The following is a 25,146-nucleotide window of genomic DNA, read 5'->3' on the forward strand; positions in this document are numbered from 1 at the left end:
AATGATTTTCGATAACATCGGTCCGTCCAGGCTCCTACTTACTGCTGCTACAAGTACGATGCGCGCGCAGCTCTGGGTGACCAGCGGGCACGTGTCCGGGAGAGATTTTGCTTTTGTGCATGCACAGAAAGCGAAATCTCACAAGAAGACGTGCGGCTAAGTGAGATTTTGGCGACTTTTTTTTCTTTCATGCATGCGCGGAAGCAAAAAATCACCAAAACCCGCCAAAATCTCATGTGCATCATCTCGCAAGATTTCACTTCCTGTGCATGCATAGATGTCAAATCTTGCTCAGGTGCGCTCGACCGCCTGCCGGTCATCCGGAGCTCCACATGTAGCTTCATTCTTGGTACCGGTACACCGTGTGGTGTGTACCGGCTAGCCACCCATTACTGGATCCGTCTCTCCTCTATTTGATGGAGGAGTCCAAGCGATGAAGTTGTTCTTTTAAGCATTTTTACTACGAGGGTCACCCAGAAAGTAATGCACCACATTTTTTTTGTTCAACAATTATTTATTGAATGTTCTGTCGGGCTCTCTGGTAGACTCCTCCCAAAAATTCACAGGTACAAATTTCAGACACACACAATTTGAAAATTCAAAACAATGTTCTTTATAAGGAAAATTCACTTAACCTAAGCCCTCTTTTGGTATAGCAAAGAGCCCTCATCTCCAAACAAACTGGTAATTTGTACAAGTCCCTTATCAGTTCTGTGATACTTAGCTTGCAGCTGTGAGGCAATTCACAGTCCTTCTTCTTCCACAAAGTGAAACACACTTTGCCCTGGTTTAGTTTCAAAGCGGGGAAAAAGCAGCACACAAAAGGTCAAAGTCAGCAAAGCAGTCACGAAACACAACCATCAGATAATCCTCCACAATGGCCAAACCCACAGGCTGCTATTTATAGCAGCCTCACTAATGACCACAGCCCCACCCAACCACAGGTGGCCTCATTTTCTTTGATAATAATCTCTCAGTTGTTGCTGCCTATGCATCGCTCTCCGCATGCGTGGCTGTATCATTAACTCTTGTTCTGAATCCAAGGAGGAGCTAGAGAATTGATCTCCTTCTGAGCTGTCTGCCACACTCTCCTCCTTCCTGTCACTCATGTCTTCTTGGTCAGAGGAGCCTTCATCAGCAGATTCCACCGGAGGGGCAAAACAGGCCTGCAGCATGTGGATGTCTCCCCCACATCCACAGTCCTTGGGGCAGGAGCTGGGCCAGAGCTAACCACAACATTGAACACAATGAAACTTACACACAAGAAAGAGTGATGATTCTTCTACACTCCCTATTTTTCCACGTAATCTCCATCCGGTTCTATGGCCTTTTTCCAGCGAGACACAAGGATGTGTATGCCCTTTCAGTACCACTACTTGTTCTGGTCACAAAGCCATTTCTGCACTGTGCGAATCACTTCTAATGGCCTCACCCACTGTCCCCAGCTCCAAGGAAACATAGAAACATAGAAGATTGACGTCAGAAAAAGACCTCATGGTCCATCTAGTCATTCAATTTTATCAATATAGGTGAGGTCTCCAGAACTGGACACAGTATTCCAAATGGGGTCTCACCAGTGCTCTATACAGCAGGATCACAATCTCCCTCTTCCTGCTTGTGATACCTCTAGCTATGCATCCAAGCATTCTTCTTGCTTTCCCTACCGCCTGACCGCACTGTTCACCCATTTTGAGACTGTCAGAAATCACGACCCCTATATCCTTCTCTTCTGGAGTTTTTGCTAGCACAGAACTGCCAACGCAATACTCAGATTGAGGATTCCTTTCCCCCAAGTGCATTATTTTACATTTGGAAACATTAAACTGCAGTTTCCATTGCTTTGATTACTTATCTAGTAAAGCTAAATCATTTGCCATATTACAGACACCTACAGGAATATCAACCCTATTGCACACATTAGAGTCATCAGCAAATAGGCAAACCTTCCCTACCAAACCTTCCCCTATGTCACTCACAAACATAATAACTATGATTCACTTAACAACTGCAGTGATTCGCTTAAAAGAGGTTGCAAAATCAGGCGCAGCTTACTCAATTAACACTGCTTAGCAACGGAAATTATTTTGCAGATGGTGGTTATTAAGCAAGGACTTCCCGTATCTCTTCCCGTACTTCTGTCAACTGCAGATTCCCCATAAATTGTACATAAATATTTTCGAACGTTCCCAACATTTTCTTTCTCTGCAGTGAGTGCACATCACTTACAGACGCCATTTCGAAACACTGCTGCAGCTACGCTATCTGTCTGAAGAAACACAAAATTTACACACGCACTCCTGACAATTCAAATAATGTATACTGCTCAAAAAAATAAAGGGAACACTGAAAGGACACATCCTAGATCTGAATGAATGAAATATTCTCACTGAATACTTTGTTCTGTACAAAGGTGAATGCGCACAACAGCAGGTGAAATTGATTGTCAATCACTGTTGCTTCCTAAGTGGACAGTTTGATTTCACAGAAGTTTGATTTACTTGGAGTTTTATTGTGTTGTGTTCCATTTATCTATCTATCTATCTATCTATCTATCTATCTATCTATCTATCTATCTATCTATCTATCTATCTATCTATCTATCTATTTATTGGATTTGTATGCCGCCCCTCTCCGTAGACTTGGGGCGGCTAACAACAGTAATAAAAAACATCATGTAAATCCAATACTAAAAACAACTGAAAACCCTTATTGTAAAACTAAACATCCATACAAACAAACATACCATGCATAAATTGTAAAGGCCTAGGGGGAAAGAATATCTCAGTTCCCACATACCTGATGGCAGAGGTGGGTTTTAAGGAGGTTACGAAAGGCAAGGAGGGTGGGGGCAATTCTAATCTCCGGGGGGAGTTGATTCCAGAGGGCCGGGGCCGCCACAGAGAAGGCTTTTCCCCTGGGTCCCGCCAATCGACATTGTTTTGTCGACAGGACCCGAAGAAGGCCAACTCTGTGGGACCTAACGGGTCACTGGGATTTGTGCGGCAGAAGGCGGTTTCGTAGATACCCTGGTCCGGTGCCATGAAGGGCTTTATAGGTGATGACCAACACTTTGAATTGTGACCGGAAACTGATCAGCAACCAATGCAGACTGCGGAGTGTTGGTGTAACATGTGCATATTTGGGAAAGCCCATGACTGCTCTCGCAGCTGCATTCTGCACGATCTGAAGTTTCCGAACACTTTTCAAAGGTAGCCCCATGTAGAGAGCATTACAGTAGTCGAGCCTCGAGGTGATGAGGGCATGAGTGACTGTGAGCAGTGGTTCCCTTTGTTTCTTTGAGCAGTGTATATCTAAAGTTTTCATACCATTACTGTAGGCTGAGAAAATAAAAGGGGTGCATTACTTTCTGGGCGACCCTCGTATATCCCCGAATATATAACAATAACATTTTGTACCGAGCAAAACAGAAAGCTCTACCTGGTCTCCAGAGGGATGTTACTGTTTAGTAACCAGTTGTCCTGAGCGTGTGTCGGTTCTTGGTTCCCCGACTGATGGTCTCCAGAGTGGTCCGTGGGCGCAGGGCTGGGATTGCTGCGTGGCGTGTAGTTCCCTCGGTTTAAAGAGTTGATGGACGCGGCGTGGTGTTGGCTCGGCGTGTGGGCGTGAGAAAGGGGAGGCGGAGGGGTCCGTAGCCTGGGGTTCGAAAGATTGGGATGATCTGTGGTAGGAAAATGAAACAAACCGTTTGTCAACGCCCGGAAGAGCCGTTAAGTGAGTTAAGTTTGCTCCAAGCATCTACTACTATTTCAGTAAAATAATATTTTCTCACATTGCTTCTGATCTTTCCCCCAACTAACCTCAGATTGTGCCCCCTTGTTCTTGTGTTCACTTTCCTATTAAAAACACTTCCCTCCTGGACCTTATTTAACCCTTTAATATATTTAAATGTTTCGATCATGTCCCCCCTTTTCCTTCTGTCCTCCAGACTATACAGATTGAGTTCATTAAGTCTTTCCTGATACGTTTTATGCTTAAGACCTTCCACCATTCTTGTAGCCCTTATTTGGACCCGTTCAATTTTGTCAATATCTTTTTGTAGGTGAGGTCTCCAGAACTGGACACAGTATTCCAAATGGGGTCTCAGCAGCGCTCTATACAGCGGGATCACAATCTCCTTCTCCCTGCTTGTTATATCTCTAGCTATGTAGCCAAGCATCCTACTTGCTTTCTCTACCGCCAGACCGCACTGTTTTGAGACTGTCAGAAATCACTGCCCCTAAATCCTTCTCTTTTGAAGTTTTTGCTAACACCGAACTGCCAATACCATACTCAGATTGAGGATTCCTTTTCCCCAAGTGCATTATTTTACATTTGGAAACATTAAACTGCAGTTTCCATTACTTTGGCCACTTATCTAGTAAAGCTAAATCATTTGCCATATTACAGTCGCCTCCAGGAATATCAACCCTATTGCACACTTTAGAGTCATTGGCAAATAGGTGAACCTTCCCTACCAAACCTTCTCTTATGTCACTCACAAACATAATAACTATGATTCACTTAACAACTGCAGTGATTCGCTTAAAAGAGGTTGCAAAATCAGGCGCAGCTTACTCAATTAACACTGCTTAGCAACGGAAATTATTTTGCAGATGGTGGTTATTAAGCAAGGACTTCCCGTATCTCGCAAGGCAAGTTCCTACTTAACTCCTTTGCATGTTGACAAGCTGCCCGCACTGTTTTTTTACACACCTGGCTGGCTGCCCTCACACACACTCACACAAATAGACACAGAAGTCCCCTTTATCATTCCATCCCAAGCAATACACCACGTATGAAAAATACATACATTTCCTATGTGAAAATAAAGCTTGTGATGTTGAAGGCCAGAGGCAAGAATCGATAATTTGCAGGTCAACAAAAGATGGTGAATAAACCCAGGAAGAAAAGCCGGGTTTCAAGGAAAAAAGAAAATACCCAGAAAGGTGGAAAAGGAAGGCCTTAGACACCTCTTTCTCATTTCTGGCACGCACACAGAGAGAGAGAGAGAGAGAGAGAGAGAGAAAGGGAGAAAGAAAGAAAAAAAGAAAGAAAAAAGAGAAAGAGAAAGGAAGGGAGAAAAGAAGAGAGAGAGAAGAGAGGGAGAGAAAGAGAAAGAGAGGGGGAGAGAGAATTTAAAAGAGAAATAAAGAAAAAGAGAGTGAGAAAGAAAGGGAGAAAGGGAGAGAGGATGAGGAAGAAAGGGAGAGAAAGCATAAGAGAGGTAGAGAGAGAAGGGGAAAGGAGAGAAAAAGAGAAAGAAAGGGAGGGAGAGAGAGAGAGAGAAAGAAAAAGAAAGAAAGAAAGAAAGAAAGGAAGAGGGAGAAATTAAAAGAGAAATAAAGAAAGAGAGAGAAAGAAAGGGAGAAAGGACGAGGAAGAAAGGGACAGAGAGAGAGTAAGAGGGAGAGAGAGAAAATGGGGAAAGGGAGAGAAAAAGAGAAAGAAAGGGAGGGAGAGAGAGAGAGAGAAAATGAGAGAGGGAGAGAGAGAAAGAAAAAGAAAGGGAGAAAGGAAGAGAGAAATGGAGAGAGAGAGGAGAAAGGGAGAGAGGGAGAGAAAAAGAGAAAGAACGGGAGGGAGAGAAAGGGAGAGAGGAAGAAAGAAACAGCAAAAGAAAGAAAGAGAAAGAAAGGGAGAAAGGAAGAGAGAGAAAGGGAGAGAGGGAGAAGAGAAAGGGAGAGGGAGAGAAAGAGAAAGAAACGGGGAGAGAGAAAGGGGAGAGAGAAAAAGAGAAAGGGAGAGAGAAAGAAAGAGAGAGAAAAAGAGAAAGAAGGAAGGAAGGAAAGAAAGAAAGGGGAAAAAAAAGAAACTGCATAAATACGATCCAGTTGCAAGTCTATAATGTTGATCTCATGAACAAGGGGATGCTAAAATGGTCATTAAGTGTAAAAAATGGTCATAAATAATCATAACTTTGAACTGTCCTTAAGGTTGTAAAATTTGCTAGGGTGGGTGTAAAAAATAAAGGCCTCTTGTGACATCTCCTCTCCGAATCTTTCCTCTCCCCAAGATAACATCGGACACCAGCTGAGTTTTACCGCCTTATCCCTCAACTGCGGGAAAGTTATTTTTATCGGCCTTGCTTCCTCTTTCATCTTTTTCTACCTCAGCTCCAAACTGAAGGGAAAAGTTCACACAACCTTTAGGGGGTATTTTTCAGCTCTGCCTCTGCCTCTTTTTTTGACAGGACGATGGATCATACGGCGGCGGCGGTGGAGGGGAAAAATCGCTCCAGCACAGTCACAGCGGGAACGCAAAGAGCTCATCTTACCTGTCTAGCAACCTCAACGCTTCCCGCTACCCTTTCAAAAGACACCCTGGAAAGTCAAGAGACCCGGAAAATAAAGACAGTCTTAGAAAATAGTGGGTCCTCGACTTACAACCCCCCCCCCCAAATTTCCTGTTTACTAAGCGAGATGGTTGTTCAGTGGATTTTGGCCCCATCGTAGGTTTCTTGCCACCGCGGTTTAAGCAGAATCACTGCCATTGTTTAAGTCAGTCGCCCGGTCGTTAAGTGAAACGGGTTTTCCCTTTGATTTTGCTTGTTGGGATGTTAGAAAAAAAAGGAGGAGATTGTGTGACTTTTGGGAAACTGCGACCGTTTTAAATAGAAACATAGAAACATAGAAGACTGACGGCAGAAAAAGACCTCATGGTCCATCTAGTCTGCCCTTATACTATTTCCTGTATTTTATCTTACAATAGATATATGTGTATCCCAGGCATGTTTAAATTCAGTTACTGTGGATTTACCAACCACGTCTGCTGGAAGTTTGTTCCAAGGATCTACTACTCTTTCAGTGAAATAATATTTTCTCACGTTGCTTTTGATCTTTCCTCCAACTAACTTCAGATTGTGTCCCCTTGTTCTTGTGTTCACTTTCCTATTAAAAACACTTCCCTCCTGAACCTTATTTAACCCTTTAACATATTTAAATGTTTTGATCATGTCCCCCCTTTTCCTTCTGTCCTCCAGACTGTACAGATTGAGTTCATGAAGTCTTTCCTGATACGTTTTATGCTTAAGGCCTTCCACCATTCTTGTAGCCTGTCTTTGGACCCGTTCAATTTTATCCATATCTTTTTGTAGGTGAGGTCTCCAGAACTGAACACAGGATTCCAAATGTGGTCTCACCAGCGCTCTATATAAGGGGATCATAATCTCCCTCTTCCTGCTTGTTATACCTCTAGCTATGCAGCCAAGCATCCTACTTGCTTTTCCTACTGCCCGACCACACTGCTCACCTATATGAGTCAGGTTGCTGAGTAGTCCGAATTCTGACGATCGGGAAGCTGTGGTGGTCGTTAAGGGTGAAAAACGGCCGTAAGTCACATTTTTCAGGGCTGTTATAACTTCAAGGAGGTCACTAAATGGATTGTTGCAGGTCGAGGACTACCTCAATGTTGGGATGTAGAAGGCAACTTCTTTGAAATATATTAAAGATTTTACTCAACTTACATCCAATTTGTTTGGCGACTGTCCGAACGTACCAAGGCAGCGAAAAATGTGAGTTAGGAAGGAAGAGGAAGAGGAGGAAAGAAAGAAAGAAGGAAAAAGAGAAAGAAAGAAGAAAGGAAGGAAGGGAGAGGAGGAAGAGGAAAGAAGAACGGAAGATGAACAGGAGAAAGAAGAAAGGGTGGAGAAGAAGGAGGAAAGAAGGAAAGAAACGGAAAGAAAGAAGAAAGGAAGGAGGGAATGGAAGATGAGTAGGAGAAAGAAGAAATAAAGGAGAAGGAAGAAAGAAGGAAAGAAAGAGAAAGAAAAAGAAAGAAGGAAAAAGAAAAGGAGGAGGAGGAGGAAGAAGAGGAAAGAAGAGAGGAAAATTAGGAGGTGGAAAGAAGAAAGGAAGGAGAAGGAGGAGGAAAGAAGGAAAGAAAGGGAAAGAAAGAAGGAAGGAAGATGAGTAGAAAGAAGAAATAAAGGAGGAGGAAAGAAGGAAAGAAAGAGAAGGGAAAAGAAAGAAAGGAAAAGAAAAGGAGGAGGAGGAAGAAGAGGAAAGAAGAAATGAAAATTAGGAGGTGGGAAGAAGAAAGGAAGGAGAAGGGGGGAAAGAAAGGAAAAAGAAAGAAAAGGAAGGAAATATGAAACAGGGTTTTTTTGGAGTGGAGGGTCAGGAGTTAAACTGAACCTCTGGTTGTATTTATTAGACATCCTATCAATCACTGTCATCTCTGGAGGATTAATAACATCCGGAGCGAGCAGGTGAAGGCCTTTTTTTACATTTGTTTTCCATTTTTCTTTTTGCCTGCTGCAAATTTCAATTGTGGCATCTTAAATTGCAGGTAATTTAAAAACCTTTTCACGGCAATCTATAGATGCCGCAGCTGCCACGGGGAATAAAGACAGGCCCACCACGATCGAATTACTCAAAGCAAAAGAAAAAAAAGAAGGACTAACCCTTCTGTTTGATATGTGGCTGTGCGCGCCGCAGTGTTTCCAAGCGGTCCTCGACTTGCGCCAGTTCGCTTAGCGACTGTTTGAAGTCACAACGGCAATGATGAAAGTGACTTACGACTATTTGGGCGTTTTATTACAGCCATAACAGACCAGAGACCAGAACAAATCAAAACACTCCAATTAAAAATTCAAGGATAAAATAATAAATGACAGATTAAAATCTATGATTTTAATAAAATTCAGATTATGGCTATTTCTAGCTTGACAATTGGCGCGTGGCCATGGTCACCCAATAAAAAAAATGAGACGCTTGGCCATTGACTCGTATTTATGAAGGGTTGGAGTGCCCCCCCCAAATAAATGGGGAAACCGGATTACACTGGCCAATTATCATCTTTTGCGGAGTATAAGATGTACCTTTTCCCTCTTAAAAGAGGGGGGAAATGTTGGTGTGTTTTATAGCAGTAGCTTTCAGACTTATATAGTGGTACCTCTACCTAAGAACACCTCTACTTACAAACTTTTCTAGATAAGAACTGGGCCTCTCTAGGAATCTCCTGGGAGGAAACATGGCCGGAAAAGGCAGGGAGAAGCCTCCATGGGGCCTCTCTAGGAATCTCTTTTTTGCCTCTTCTCAAGAACCATTTTCCACTTACAAACCCAAACCTCCGAAACTGTAACTGGAAAAGGCAGGGAGAAGCCTCTGTGGGGCCTCTCTAGGAATCTCCTGGGAGGAAACAGGGCCTCCACCCTCTCTTTGGTTTCCCCAATTGCATGCATTATTTGCTTTTACATTGATTCCTATGGGAAAAATTGCTGCTTCTTACAAACTTTTTTTTTTAAAAAGTTTTATTTATTGTTTTTGGTACATTTGGTAGCCCACTGCTGGGTATTATTTATTATTTAATTATTTATTTATTCGATTTTTATGCCGCCCTTCTCCTTAGACTCAGGGCGGCTTACAACATGTTAGCAATAGCACTTTTTTAACAGAGCTAGTAATACAATCTCAAAATATTCTTAATTCATCTGTTTGATTTCGGTATCAATCACTTCTCTCTGCTGCCAACTTTCTAATTTTGTCTTCCAGGTAAACCAATTATCTTCTAATTATATTTCACCACTAATATTCCTTCACGTATTTCATACAAACAATATCTCTAACATGCGACTGGTAAAGCCACAGCAACTGAATTTAAACATGCCTGGGATAAACATAGATCCATCGTAAGATAAAATACAGGAAATAGTATAAGGGTCTGTAATATGGTAAATGATTTAGCTTTACTAGATAAATGGTCAAAGCAATGGAAACTGCAGTTTAATGTTTCCAAATGTAAAATAATGCACTTGGGGAAAAGGAATCCTCAATCTGAGTATTGCACTGGCAGTTCTGTGTTAGCAAAAACTTCAGAAGAAAAGGATTTAGGGGTAGGGTAGTGATTTCTGACAGTCTCAAAATGGGTGAGCAGTGTGGTCGGGCAATAGGAAAAGCAAGTAGGATGCTTGGCTGCATAGCTAGAGGTATAACAAGCAGGAAGAGGGAGATTGTGATCCCCTTATATAGAGCGCTGGTGAGACCACATTTGGAATACTGTGTTCAGTTCCGGAGACCTCACCTACAAAAAGATATTGACAAAATTGAACGGGTCCAAAGACGGGCTACAAGAATGGTGGAAGGTCTTAAGCATAAAACGTATCAGGAAAGACTTCATGAACTCAATCTGTAGAGTCTGGAGGACAGAAGGAAAAGGGGGGACAGGATCGAAACATTTAAATAAGTTAAAGGGTTAAATAAGGTTCAGGAGGGAAGTGTTTTTAATAGGAAAGTGAACCCAAGAACAAGGGGACACAATCTGAAGTTAGTTGGGGGAAAGATCAAAAGCAACATGGGAAAATATTATTTGACTGAAAGAGTAGTAGATCCTTGGAACAAACCTCCAGCAGACGTGGTTGGTAAATCCACAGTAACTGAATTTAAACATGCCTGGGATAAACATATATCCATTGTAAGATAAAATACAGGAAATAGTATAAGGGCAGACTAGATGGACCATGAGGTCTTTTTCTGCCGTCAATCTTCTATGTTTCTAGGTTTCTATCTCGGATGCTAAGCCATAGTGCCTCTTTCTTCTCTTTATACCTTTTTTCCAAAAAACCCTTATATGACCTTTATTATTAATTAAAAACTAAAAATAACGAATAGGAACAAACCGGTGCATCTTATAGCCTGAAAAATACGGTAACGTATCAACTGCAGTGGGTCACTTAATAATTCATAAAATGGGGCAAAACTCACTGAAGCACAGAAATATTCCGGCTCAGTTGTGGTCGTAAGTTGGGGACTATCTGGAAAAGCGGTAAATTGATCGCGGCACCTCCTACCCAGATCAGAGTCCGTCAAAGGAACAGATGGGGACAAACCAGGTTAGAGCCTGGATTGGACATTGGCGGGTTGTGCTTTGCTTTTTTGTTCCTTCATTTTTAAATCCCGTTAAAAAAAAAATTCTTCCTGCCTTCCAAGTAGAAACAAAGACATTTCTGTTCAAAGCTCTCGCCAAACTGCCGCATAAACTATGGGCAATTTCTGTCTGGCAGCTGTGATTCTGACACCCAGTCTGTCAAAATAATTAATATCTTGGTCTCTGGGGCCCCCAGGTTTTGCTTTTGCACAAAGCTCCACTGATTCTAACCCTTCCACATCACCCTCCTCCCAAACTTCCCATCACTCAACAACTTGGGAAAACCACATTTGCACGGCGAGTGGATATTTTTAAAAAAAACACTGGTAGAATTCTTTAACCCTTTGAAGGATAATTATATTTTATTTGCAAAGGACAGCAATGTTGACTTTTCAATTCTGGTCACATCGTCTTTACGTTAGCACTAGCAATAGCATTTAGACTTATATACCGCTTCATAGTTCTTTTACAGCCCACTCTAAGCAGTTTACAGAGTTGCCCCCGACAATCTGAGTCCTCATTTTACCCATCTTGGAAGGATGGAAAGTTGAGTCAACCTTGAGCAAGTGGTGAGATTTGAACTGCTGAGCTACAGCTAGCAGTTAGCTGAAGTAGCCTGCAGTGCTGCACCCAAATCATTGCGCCACCGCGGCTCTTTACACAACAAAAACACAGCTCTGTCTATCTTCTCTCTATATAAAAGCGAAATGCCACTCACGCATCATCGCAAAATCTCCAGAATCGTAAAGGCTACAAACTTGAAATTTGCCACATATGTTCCTCTTGGCTTCTAGGTGCTCACTAAGAAAGTATTTTTCAAAATGTCCATCGGAGCATTAGTATTTCCTATATTATTATTAGCATGCTCTTATGCTAAGAAGTTCTACTCCCCCTCCCCACCTGAAAAGAAATCTGTTCCAAATGCAAAACAGCAAGCAGAGGAGAGGAGCTTCAGTTTCAGTTTTACTTTCACTTCAGCAAGCAGCTTTACTACAAAATAGCTGAAGTAAGCCAGCAAGGCTGAAGGAGAGAAAAGGACAGGCCGATCATAACTACTCATTAATTTTCAAGCAGTAAGTGTTAATTTACCAAGCCCGATCACATAGTTTCGTGGAGGGACATGAATATTCCGCTAGTTGGTTATGTAAGGATTTTTCTACATTAACTGGAAAGGACACCACAGTGGACAGGACAGCACAAATGGCTATAGACCATGGCTTACAACCGTTTTGCTTAGTGACCATTCAAAATTACAACCGCACTGAAAAAAAGTGACATGACCGTTTTTCACACTTTACAAACTGTTGCAGAACCCCTAGGGTCACATGATCCAAATCCAACGACTTGGAAACTGGCATGCATTTATGCCGGTTGAAATGTCCCGGGGTCATGGAATCAGCTTTTGCCAATATTCCGACAATTGTGAATCTGGATTTAACAATGAGGTCAAAAAGAGAGCCGTGAAAATATTTACTGACCCCTCGCAACCTGGACATAAACTGTTTCAACTCCTCTCCTCAAAACGTCACTACAGAGCACTGCACACCAAGACAACTAAACACAAGAACAGTTTTTCCCCCGAATGGCATACAAATTGTTTTCACTGTTTCACTCCCAGCAGGCTGCAGGGAGGCCTGCTAGGCCCAAAACAGGGTGCGAGAAATGGTGGGAGTGGGGCGGTCGTAACTGCAGGCGCAGTGGGGTGGGGGAGCGTGGGGACATTACGTGCACACACTTTTGGCACACAACGACAAAAGGGTTAACGATCACTGCTCTAGCTAGAATTAAAGCGAACACAGCTTAGCTTCCTGTGCACATAACCACCACTTGCTGTTGCTCATCAGTCTGATGCAAAGAATGTTATTCTTTTACACATCCTGGAGCGGGATTAAACTACAAAGGGCTTCTGTGAGCCCGCCAGATACAAAATATAAATATATATATATATATATATATATATATATATATATATATATATATATATATATATATATATATAAAAGGGAAAGGCTGCCAGTTCAAATCCCAGAGAGGGTATGGCTAGCTGATGAGGCCAGAACAAGGCCGAAGTAGATCTACCCTAGTCTCCCTTAATTTTCAAATTCAGCAAAAACATGTGACATATATGACGAGAGCATAATAAACTTGAAATAGTTCCATACGATTTATTTTATTTATTTATTTATTATTTATCAGTTCTGGAGACCTCACCTACAAAAAGATATTGACAAAATTGAAAGGGTCCAAAGACGGGCTACAAGAATGGTGGAAGGTCTTAAGCATAAAACGTATCAGGAAAGACTTCATGAACTCAATCTGTATAGTCTGGAGGACAGAAGGAAAAGGAGGGACACGATAGAAACATTTAAATATGTGAAAGGGTTAAATAAGGTCCAGGAGGGAAGTGTTTTTAATAGGAAAGTGAACCCAAGAACAAGGGGACACAATCTGAAGTTAGTTGGGGGAAAGATCAAAAGCAACATGAGAAAATATTATTTTACTGAAAGAGTAGTAGATCCTTGGAACAAACTTCCAGCAGACGTGGTTGGTAAATCCACAGTAACTGAATTTAAACATCCATACAGGAAAAATACAGGAAATAGTATAAGGGCAGACTAGATGGACCATGAGGTCTTTTTCTGCTGTCAGTCTTCTATGTTTCTATGTTTCTATTATTAGATTTGGAAGGGACCTTGCAGGTCATCTAGTCCAACCCCGTGCTCAAGCAGGAGACCCACAGACAGAAGGCAGTCCAATCTCTTTTTGAAAGTCTTTTTCCCTTATTCACTTACTTTTCACTTATCAGCAAAAATATGTCTCTCCCCCACACACACAATCTTTTGTCGAATGTGCATATCAGGAATTTAATTTCTTAATTAAAAAGGAAGAAATTAATTTCTTAATTAAAAATTAGCCTTTAAAATGGAGAAATTAGGCGAATGAATTCAATTAATGTTGAGTTTTGAAAAAAAAAGAGACGCTTTCGAAAGGAAGCCCAAGTATCATATTTATATCTACGATCAGACGGCTGCAGGGTTTCCGAGGATAAAAAGCCCGAGATGTAAATCAACCAAGCAACAAGATAAAACTAAGCTTGCAGAGAAAGAAGCTTAGAAAGGCAATGGGCAATTTTGCAGGCTTCTAAGAAGGCAGAAATACTTGAAGAAAATCCACCAGAATGAACATTTTTGGAACAAGCAGCCAAAACCCCCAGGACATCATTTTGGGAGGCTGATAGGGGAAGACAGGGGCTTTTCCAGATTATAGGCAACCCTTGACTTATTTTATTTATTATTTATTTTATTTATTTATTTTGTCCAATACATAATCGACTACTGTAACGCTCTCTACATGGGGCTACCTTTGAAAAATGTTCGGAAACTTCAGATCGTGCAGAATGCAGCTGCGAGAGCACTCATGGGCTTTCCCAGATATGCCCATGTTACTCCAACACTCCACAGTCTGCATTGGTTGCCGATCAGTTTCCGGTCACAATTCAAAGTGTTGGTTATGACCTACATGCCCTTCATGGCATCGGGCCAGAATATCTACAGGACTGCCTTCTGCCGCACGAATCCCAGCGACCGGTTAAGTCCCACAGAATGGATCTTCTCTGGGTCCCGTCAACTAAACAAAGTCGCTTGGCGGGACCCAGGGGAAGAGCCTTCTCTGTGGCGGCCCTGGCCCTCTGGAACCAACTCCCCCCAAAGATTAGAATTGCCCCCACCCTCCTTGCCTTTCGTAAGCTGCTTAAAACCCACCTCTACCGTCAGGCATGGGGGAATTGAGACCCTCTTCCCCCTAGGTCTTTACAATTCTATGCATGGTATGTCTGTATGTATGTTTGGGTTTTTTAATGTTTTTTTTAAAATATTAATGGGCTTTTAATTATTTCTAACACCAGACTACTATTGTACACTGCTTTATTGTTGCTGTTAGCCGCCCCGAGTCTCCGGAGAGGGGTGGCATACAAATCCAATCAATCAATCAATCAATCAATCAATCAATCAATAAATAATACATATTGAAGAGGGTAGACATGAAGTATTATATATAAAGAAAAGATATAAAAGTAGAGAAGAAGATATATGAAAGGAAGAAAAGATATATGAGATATGAGATAAAGGAGAGACAATTGGACAGGGGACGAAAGGCACACTAGTGCACTTATGTACGCCCCTTACTGACCTCTTAGGAACCTGGAGAGGTCAATCGTGCATAGTCTAAGGGAGAAATGTTGGGGGTTAGGGGTTGACACTACTGAGTCCGGTAATGAGTTCCACGCTTCGACAACTCGATTGCTAAAGTTATATTTTTTACAGTCAAGCTTGGAGCGATTAATATTAAGTTTGAATTTGTTGCGTGCTCTTGTGTTGCTGCGGTTGAAGCTGAAGTAGTCATTGACAGGCAGGACGTTGCAGCATATGATTTTGTGGGTAATAATTAGATTGTGTTTTAGGCGTCGTAGTTCTAAGCTTTCTAGACCTAGGATTGTTAGTCTATTTTTGTAGGATATTCTGTTTCGAGTGGAGGAGTGAAGGGCTCTTCTGGTGAAGGATCTCTGGACATTTTCTAGGGTGTTGATGTCCGAGATGTGGTATGGGTTCCAGACTGATGAACTGTATTCAAGGATTGGTTATGACCTACAACTTCTGAGCCCAACATTTCCATTGCTAAACAAGGGATGAGTTGCTAAGTGAGATTTGCCGCATTGTACAACCTTTTTTTTGCCCACAGTTGTTAAGCAAATCAGGCGTTTGCTAAGCGAATCTGGCTTCCCCCATTGACTTTGCTTGTTGCAAGCCAACTGCAACATGTGACCCCGAGTTATTATTACAACCGGTCATAAATACATTAATGCATTCATCAATGTTATAAATAATAAATAGTAAATAGAATTCTTTATGGGCCAAATGTGATTGGGCACACAAGGAATTTGTCTTGGTGCATATGCTCTCAGGGTACATAAAAGAAAAAGATACATTTATTATTATTATTATTATTATTATTATTATTATTAATTAGATTTGTATGCCGCCCCTCTCCGCAGACTTGGGGTGGCTCACAACAGTGACAAAAACAATATATACTGACAAATCTAATAATTAAAATCTAAGATAACGATTATACATTTACAAATCTAAAAGCAAGGAACCCCAATATAAAAAACATACATAGAGTCATATCATGCACTAGAACTACATAGGCAGGGGGAGATGTCTCAGTTCCCCCACGCTTGATGACAGAGGTGGGTTTTAAGGAGTTTACAAAAGGCAATTTGTCAAGAATCATGAGGTCCAACACTTAATGATTGCCATAGGGGTCAAATAAGCAGTCAAGAAACAATCAATATTGATAAAAATCTTAAGGTTACAAGCAACAAGTTGCAGTCATACAGTCCTAAGTGGACTTCTTTCTGTGCTCAGGAAGTTCAAACTGCCCAAGGAGCTGCTGATCCAGTTCTATAGAGGAATCATTGAATTTGTTATCTGCACCTCTATGACTGTCTGGTTTGGTGCTGCAACCCAAAAGGACCGACACAGACTTCAGAGGAGAATCAGAACTGCAGAAAAAACAATGGCTGCCAACCTGCCTTCCATTGAAGACCTGTACACTGCACGAGTCAAAAAGCGGGCGGTGAAAATATTTACTGACCCCTCGCATCCTGGACACAAACAGTTTCAACTCCTACCCTCAAAATGTCACTACAGAGCACTGCACGCCAAGACAACTAGGCACAAGAACAGTTTTCCCCTGAACGCCATCAGTCTGCTAAACAAATAATTCCCTCAACACTGTCAGATCTTTTTACTAAATCTGCACTTCTATTTCTACTAGTTTTTCTCATCATTCCTATCATCCTTTTCCTCCCACTTAGGACTGTATGACTGTCACTTGTTGCTTATATCCTAAGATTCCTAATAATATTGATTGTTTCTTCATTGTTTATTTGACCCCTTAAGTATTGTCCCTCATGATTCTTGACAAATCTATACAGTAATACCTCGTCTTACGAACTTAATTGGTGCCGGAAGGTGGTTCGTAAGGCGAAAAGTTTGTAAGAAGAAACAATGTTTCCCATAGGAAACAATGTAAAAGTGATTAATGCGTGCAAGGGGAAGGACGTCTTCGTGACGTCAAAGCTCCGCCCATGGAATTCCCTATTGGGATTCCCCACCTCTGTTTCAACCTCCAGATCGGCCGAAAACGCCGCTGCCGATTGCAAAAATGGCGCTCCTGCGGGCGGTGCCGCCCGGCTGTAACCTTTTGAAACAGCTGGGTGCTTCTCGGTGGCCTCCGGAACCCGAACCTGAACCTCCGGGTTCGGCGTTCGGGAGAACGCCAAGAAGCCCCCCGGCTGTTTCAGAAGGTGACAGCCGGGTGGCGGCACTTCTCAGCGGCCTCCCGAACCCGAAAAGTTCAGGTTCGGGTTCGGGAGAACGCCGAGAAGCCCCCCGGCTGTTTTAAAAGATGACAGCCGGGCGGCGGCGCCCAACAGAGCGCCATTTTGTGATCTGCGGTGGGTTCGTAAGCCGGAAAAAGTTCGTAACAAGAGGCAAAAAATTTTCGAACCCCGGGTTCGTATCTCGAGATGCTTGTATCTCGAGGGGTTCGTATCACGAGGTACCACTGTATTTTCTTTTATGCACCCCGAGAGCATATGCACCAAGACAAATTCCTTGTGTGTCCAATCACACTTGGCCAATAAAGAATTCCATTCTATTCTGTATAAATATACACCACCACCACCCACTCCCACTGAGTTCTCGAACCGTTGTTTCATATCACTTGCCGTAAGCAGCAGAGGAAAATGATAATAAATTGGTATGACTTCAGAGCAGGGCATATAAAGATAGGTTATCATGAAACTCAAGGCGTGCATTTCAACCCTTCTCTTGATGGAGACGAAGAAGAAATGAAGCTCTCGGCAACCCAGCTGCATGCTTTATAAATTAAAGAGCAGAAAGAATTACCAACGAGGGGACTTTATTATTTCTAATGTAATACATGCAGTTCGGTCAGCAGACAGGAGGCGAACGCATTCAAAATTTCATTTCGAAAGGACCAAGGTGCACTCTCATAAAAAGAATAGATAAATAAGGATTGACGAGAGCTCGGGAGGGTGGATTTGAAGGCAAGCTGCTTTGCTCCAACAGAGTCTAAATCAATTTTATGGCAGGTTTTTTTTTCTTCTTTTCCTTTTAAACCCCAAGACAGTCTAAATCTCTTCGGAGATGAAGCGCGCTGTCAAACTGGATTGGAAACATGTCTGTTGAATCCGCAGGGGTCAAAAAAAGAGAGAGAAACGGAGTTATCCCTGGAACAAATCTTAAAAAGTTTGAAATCAACCTTTGGTGGCGGATGAGAGGAGACGAAGAGAGGGAAAAAAAGGAAGCATTGGTCCTTTATTCTCTCTGGTTCTTGCCTTTTGTATCATTTATTTATTTATGCAGAGTTGAAAGGGACCATGAAGGCCATCGAGTTCAACCCCCTGCCCAAGCAGGAACCCTATAGCACACCAGTCAAGTGGCAGTTCAATCTTCTCTTAAAAATGTCCAGAGTGTTGGAGTTCACAACGTCCGCTGGTAGGTTGTTCCATTGGTTGATCGCTCTGACCGTCAGGAAGTTCCTCTTTATCTCCATGTTGAATCTCTTCTTGGTCAGCTTCCAGCCATTGTTCCTCGTCCAGCCCTCTGGTGCCCTGGAGAATAAAGTGATCCCCTCCTCTCTGTGACATCCCCTCGTATACTTGTAGACTGCTATGATGTCCGCTCTGGCCCTCCTTTTCTCTAGGCTATCCATGCCCAGTTCCCTCAGTCTCTCTTCGTAAGTCTTGGTTTCCAGTCCCTTAATCATCTTGGTTGCTCTTTTTTGCACCTTCTGCAGAGTTTCAATGTCTCTTTTGAAGTGTGGTGACCAGAACTGAACACAGTACTCCAGGTGTGGTTGGACCAGGGCGTAGTAGAGTGGTATTAAGACTTCCCTGGTCTTGGAGTGTATTCCCCTGTTGATGCAGCTTAGGATTGTGTTGGCTTTTTTAGCAGCTGCTGCACATTGTTGGCTCATGTTTAGTTGATTGTCCACCAAGACTCCAAGGTCTCTTTCACAGTCACTACTGCTAAGAGGGGTTTCTCCCAGGTTGTATGTGTGTCCAGGGTTTTTTCTGCCTAGGTGAAGGACTTTGCTCTTGTCGATGTTGAACATCATTTTGTTGGTGTGGGCCCACTGTGTTAGTCTGTCCAGGTCTTTCTGTAATTTGAGCCTGTCTTCTAGGGTATTGGCTACCCCCCCCCCCCAGCTTGGTGTCGTCTGCGAATTTGATCAGTTGCCCTTCTATTCCCTCGTCCAGGTCATTGATGAAAATGTTGAAGAGCACAGGGCCCAGGACAGAACCCTGTGGTACCCCACTGCCTACGTTCTTCCATGTGGATTTGGAACCGCTGAGGACAACTCGTTGGGTGCAGTTGGTCAGCCAGCTATTTATCCATCTGCATGTGTTGTAGTCTACTCCGCTTTTTTCTAATTTGTTGATTAGGAGATGGTGGTCGACTTTGTCGTTCAATGGAGATGGAAGAGGCTCTAACAGTGATGGCAGATCTTTTATTTGGTTCGCGGGCCAAAAAGAGTGTGTGTGAGTGTGCTAGCATGTTTACATGTGCCCATAACACTTTCTGCACACCCCTCAGCCTATGCGCATAGGCCTTTCTGAAGCCTGGTAGGTAGAAAAAAAAGCCCAAACCGAAAACCAAAAAAGTCCAAACCAAAAACACACTTCTGGTTTGCTGTTGTGCTGTATTCTGCACTCTGGAGGGTTCCAGGAAGCTTCCTGAAGCCCCGGAGTGCAAAAAACAGCACAAAGGGCAAACCGGAAATTTGGAAAATGCACTTCCTGTTTGCCCATTGTGCTCTTTTTTGCCCTTAAGGGTTCACGATTGAAAATTCAAAACAATGTTCTTTATAATGAAAAGTCACTTAAACTAAGCCCTCTTTTGGGATAGCAAAGAACACTGGTCTCCAAACAAACTGGTAATTTGTACAAGTCCCTTATCAGTCCTGTGATACTTAGCTTGCAGCTGTGAGGCAATTCACAGTCCTTCTTCTTTCACAAAGTGAAACACACTTTGCTCTGGTTTAGTTTCCAAGCGGGGAAAAATCAGCACACAAAAAGTCAAAGTCAGTAAAGCAGTCACGAAACACAAGGATCAGATAATCCTCCACAATGGCCAAACCCACAGGCTGCTCTTTATAGCAGCCTCACTAATGACCACAGCCCCACCCAACCACAGGTGGCCTCATTTTCTTTGATAATAATCTCTCAGTTGTTGCTGCCTATGCATCGCTCTCCGCATGCGTGGCTGTATCATTAACTCCTGTTCTGAATCCAAGGAGGAGCTAGATAATTGATCTCCTTCTGAGCTGTCTGCCCCACTCTCCTCCTCCCTGTCACTCATGTCTTCTTGGTCAGAGGAGCCTTCATCAGCAGATTCCACCGGGGGCAATACAGGCCTGCAGAATGTGGATGTCTTCCCCACATCCACAGTCCTTGGGGCAGGAGCAGGGCTAGAGCTAACCACAACAGATAAGTATGCTGACTTGTATTGATTATTTCCCTGCTGAGAGGATTGATTAACGGAGTCTGGGCCCAGACTTTTAATGATTGAGCGTAGGATAAAAGTGCCAACAGATCGCAGTCGAAAGAGTCACCTTTAAAGCAAGACATCAACCCCAGCAGCATCACGCGTCTCCGATCGGTCTCCCTCTTTCGGTTTTGAAAATTAAGCTTCCCCTGAAGCAGGTGTCTGTTCTCCCAGCCTTCTCTGCCAAATGAGGTAATGCCTTGAAAGCAAATTCTTACAGCGAACCAGAGGAAAAAAACCTTAAAACACCAACCCCCAGAGAACACCAAAAAAAGAGCATATCCAGCAATATTCCTAATTTCTGCTTCAGTAACGTTCAGCAGACCATCACATTCCTGGTTCATCTACACACATACACACACAATACACAAACACATATCTATGTATGTGTGTGTATATGTGTGTGTGTGTGTATGTGTATCTCTATCTCTCAATCTATCTATCCATCCATCCTCATTTATCTATCACATATCTATTCTCCATCTCTCTATATTTATACTGCTCAAAAAAATAAAGGGAACACTTAAACAACAGAATACAACTCCAAGTAAATCAAACTTCTGTGAAATCAAATCATCCACTTAGGAAGAAACACTGATTGACAGTCAATTTCATTTTGTTGTCAGCTCATTCAACTTTGTACAGAACAAGGTATTCAATGAGAATATGTCATTCATTCAGATCTAGGATGGGTTCTTTGAGTCTTCCCTTTATTTTTTTGAGCAGTGTGTATCATCTGTCTCGAGTCTTCGGAGAGGGGCGGCATACAAATCTAATAAATTATTATTATTATTATTATTATTATTATTATCATCATCATCATCATCATCATCTTTATTTCTCTATCTAATCTATTTCTCTCTCTCTCTCTCATTTATCTATCATATATCTATCATTCATCTCTATATTTATATCATCTGCTATCTCTATCTCTCTATCTAATCTATTTGTCTGTCTGTCCGTCTTGTCTGTCCATCCATCCATCCATCCATCCATCCATCCATCCATCGAACATCATCATCATTTATCTATTCTATCATGTAGCTATCATCCATCTCTCCATATTTATATCATCTGTGTCTATATCATCTCTATCTCTATCCTATCCTACCCTATTCTATCCTTCTTTCCATCCATGCATCCGTCTGTCCGTCCATCCCTCCCTCCCCCCCTCCCTCCCTATCATTTATCTATCTATCACATATGTATCAATCATCTCTATATTTATATCATCTGTATCTATATTACCTCTCTCTAATCTACCTACCTACCTACCTACCTATCTTTTTATCCATCCGTCCATCCATCTGTCCATCCATCCATCCACCCACCCACCCACCCATCCATCTATCATCACAAAATGATTGCAGTTGAGTTTTAAGGGAGGAAGCGAATTAATCATTGTTTTGAGAACTCTTCCCTGCTTTCCACAAATAGAGAACAGAGTTGGAAGGGACCTTGAAGGTCTTCTAGTCCAACCCCCTGTTAAGGCATGAAAGCCAATACTACTTCAGAAGGTTATCCAATATCTTTTTTAAAACTTCCAGTGTTGGGGCATTCACAACCTCTGGAGGCAAGTTATTCCATTGGTTAATTGTTCTAACTTTCTCCTTAGTTCCCAAGTTTCTCAACTTATACCCCTAGGCTAAAAACAAGATCCTTTTCCTACTTTCATTTTTTTTGGAGGAGACCATTTGCTTAATAGACTGTGGGTATGCTGTAAACATAGTTTATCTTGATTTCTGCAAAGCATTTAAAAAAGACCCCAGGATGTTCTGACTGGTTAAACTATTGGTAGGGTGATATTTCTATAAAATAAACGCCACTGAAGTCACTTGAAAAAAAAGTATTCCAAAGAGAGATCATTGCTGTTTCAAACCAAGCTGTTAATTTTGTTGCCCTGGGATTTGATCCCAAATCTGGTATTGAACATTTGATGAATGACTTTAATAAAGAGGAAAAGAGACCGCCTATCAAATGTGCAAATGATAGAGAACAGAGTGGGATGGCTAATAGCTTAGAAGACAGCAATACAATTCGGAATGAGACTGATAAGTTGGAGACCTTGAGAGGGAGGGAGGGAGGGAGGGAGGGAGGGGAAGAAATGAAGGAGGGAGGAAGATGTGAGGAAAAGGAGGAAGAGGGAGGGAGGGAGAGAGGAGAAGGTAAAAGGGGAGGGATGATGGGAGGACAGAAGGAAGGAGGAAGGGGAGGAGGAAGAGAAGCAAAGAAGAGGAGAGCAAGGAAGTGGGGAGGGAGAGAGGAAGGAAAGAAGGAAGAAGAGAAGGAGGGAGGGAGAAAGGAAAGGGGGACTGAGAAAGGGAGGAAGATGGGAAAGAGAGGAAGGAAAGAAGGAAGAAGAGAGGGAGGGAGGGAGGAAGGGGGGAGAAAAAAAGTAGAGGGACTGATGGAGGGTGGAAGATGGGAGGAAGAGGGAGGGAGGGAGAGAGGACAGAAGGGAGGAGTAAGGGAAGGAGAGAGGAAGGAAGGAAGGAAGGAAGGAAAGAAGGAAGCCGAGTGGGAAGGAAGGAGAAAGGAAGGGGGGGGAAGGGGGGGAGGAAGGAGAGGAAAGGGAGGGAAGGAGGGAGAAAGGGTGAAAAGAAGGAAGAAGAGAGGGAGGAGGGAGAGAGGAAGGAAGATGAAAGGGAGAAAGGGAAGAAGGGACAGAGGAAGGAAAGAAGAGGAGAGGAAGGGAAGGAGGAGGGAGAGAGGAAGGAAAGAAGGAAGATGAGAGGGAGGGAGGAGAAAGGAAGGAGGGAGAAAGGAAGGAGAGTGAATGAAGGTAGGAAAAGGAGGAAGAGGGAGGGAGGGAAGACAGAAGGAAGGAGTAAGGGCAGGAGAGAGGAAGGAAGGAAGCCAAGAGGGATGGAGGGAGAAAGGAAGGGGAGGGAGGGAGAGAAGACAAAGGTAAAAGGGAAGGGGACATTTTTTATTTATTTATTTCACTTTATTTATTATGAGAGTAGTATAAGAAGAACAGAATAGAAGAAGAGTAGGTACAATACATGAGATATAGGAGAGACAATAGGACAGGGGACGGGAGGAAAGCTAGGGCAATTTTTGCTTTCTGTGCATGCACATAAACATGCACGCACCCGCAGGAGAAGATAAGTTGCATGCGCAGCGCACCGGTAGCAGCGGGAATGGGAATCCACCTGATCCTGGCCAACCCCAGATGTGCATGACCCTTAAAGGTGACAACGCTTACTACACCGGGCTTCTTTCTCCCTGCCTGGCGTGGCTCCACCAGCAGTGATTTTTGCAACTCCAACCACCCATAACAAGGGTCCTCCATCACCACTACCACCACTACCTTCCGGCAGCAATTCTAGCGTGGCACGAACCCGGATCCCTTCGCCAGCAGCAGGGCTTCCCATGGCCGGATGCCCATTTTGGAAACCCGTCAGGGCAGGTCTCAAACGCAGACCACCCTTGTGGGCTCCCTCCCTCCCTCGCTGGCGGGTTCCTCCGTCTTTCTCAATGCAGCCCCCTCCCTCCATTGCTCGGAATAAGATTGGAGGGAGAAGCAGCAAGCGAGCGATTTGCATGCCAGGCAGGTAATTAGGGAATCTGTGAAATTGCAGTGATGAGGCCGCCTTGAGAAGGGCCGTTCCCAGCATCTTGCGGGGAGAGGGGGGGGAGAGAGAGGAAGAGAGTGAGGGAGGAAAGAGAAAGAGAGAGAGGGAGGGAGTGAAAGAGAGAGCGTGAAAGGGAGAGAGACAGAGAGAAAGGAGGGGAAAGAAAGTGAGAGAGAAAAAGAGAGGTAGTGAGTGAAAGAGAAAGAGTGAAAGAGAAAGAATGAAAGAAAGAAAGACAGAAAGTGCAAGAGAGATACAGACAGTGTGAAAGAGAAAGAAAGAAAGAAAGAAAGAAAAACGGGAGAAAGTGCAAGAGAGATAAAGACAGACAGTCACACTCACACAGAGAGAGAGGGAAAGAGAAAGAGAAAGTGAAAGACAGAGAAACAGAGAGAGGGGGAAAGAGAGTGAGGGAGCGTGAAAGAGAAAGAAAGAAAGAAAGTGCAAGAGAGATACAGACAGTGTGAAAGAGAAAGAATGAAAGAGAAAGAAAGAAAGAAAGAAAAATGGGTGAAAGTGCAAGAGAGATAAAGACAGACAGTCACACTCACATAGAGAGAAAGAGAAAGAGAAAGAGGGAAAGAGAAAGAGAAAGAAAGTGAAAGACAGAGGGAGAGAAACAGAGAGGGGGGAAAGAGAAAGCGAGAAAGAAAAAAAGAGGGAAGGATTGAAAGAGAAAGGAAGAGGGAGAGGGACACAGACACACCCACAGAGAGGGGGGGAAGGAAAGAGAAAGAAAGAGGGAGAGAGAAAGAGAGAGAGAAAGAGAAGGGGAGGGAAAGAGTGTGAAAGGGAGACAGAGAAAGAAATAGAGGGGGGAAGAGAAAGTGAGAGAGAAAAAGAAAGAGGGAGTGAGCGAAAGAGAAAGAATGAAAGAGAAAGAAAGAAAGAAAAATGGGTGAAAGTGCAAGAGAGATAAAGACAGACAGTCACACTCACATAGAGAGAAAGAGAAAGAGAAAGAGGGAAAGAGAAAGAGAAAGAAAGTGAAAGACAGAGGGAGAGAAACAGAGAGGGGGGAAAGAGAAAGCGAGAAAGAAAAAAAGAGGGAAGGATTGAAAGAGAAA

At 43.0% G+C, this 25,146-nt stretch overlaps 1 protein-coding gene across 1 annotated transcript in view; it reads right to left on the bottom strand.

The window, feature by feature from the left end:
• Nucleotides 1–25,146, bottom strand: part of TENM4 (teneurin transmembrane protein 4) — a 291,782-nt gene that overhangs the window by 132,336 nt on the left and 134,300 nt on the right. Inside the window, exon 5 of the mRNA XM_070751518.1 lies at nucleotides 3,439–3,679. Within this exon, the coding sequence (XP_070607619.1) occupies nucleotides 3,439–3,679 (241 nt within the window). The remainder of the gene's footprint in view (nucleotides 1–3,438; nucleotides 3,680–25,146) is intronic.

Source organism: Erythrolamprus reginae, chromosome 4 (assembly GCF_031021105.1).
Source record: "Erythrolamprus reginae isolate rEryReg1 chromosome 4, rEryReg1.hap1, whole genome shotgun sequence".
Classification (NCBI taxonomy): domain Eukaryota; kingdom Metazoa; phylum Chordata; class Lepidosauria; order Squamata; family Dipsadidae; genus Erythrolamprus; species Erythrolamprus reginae.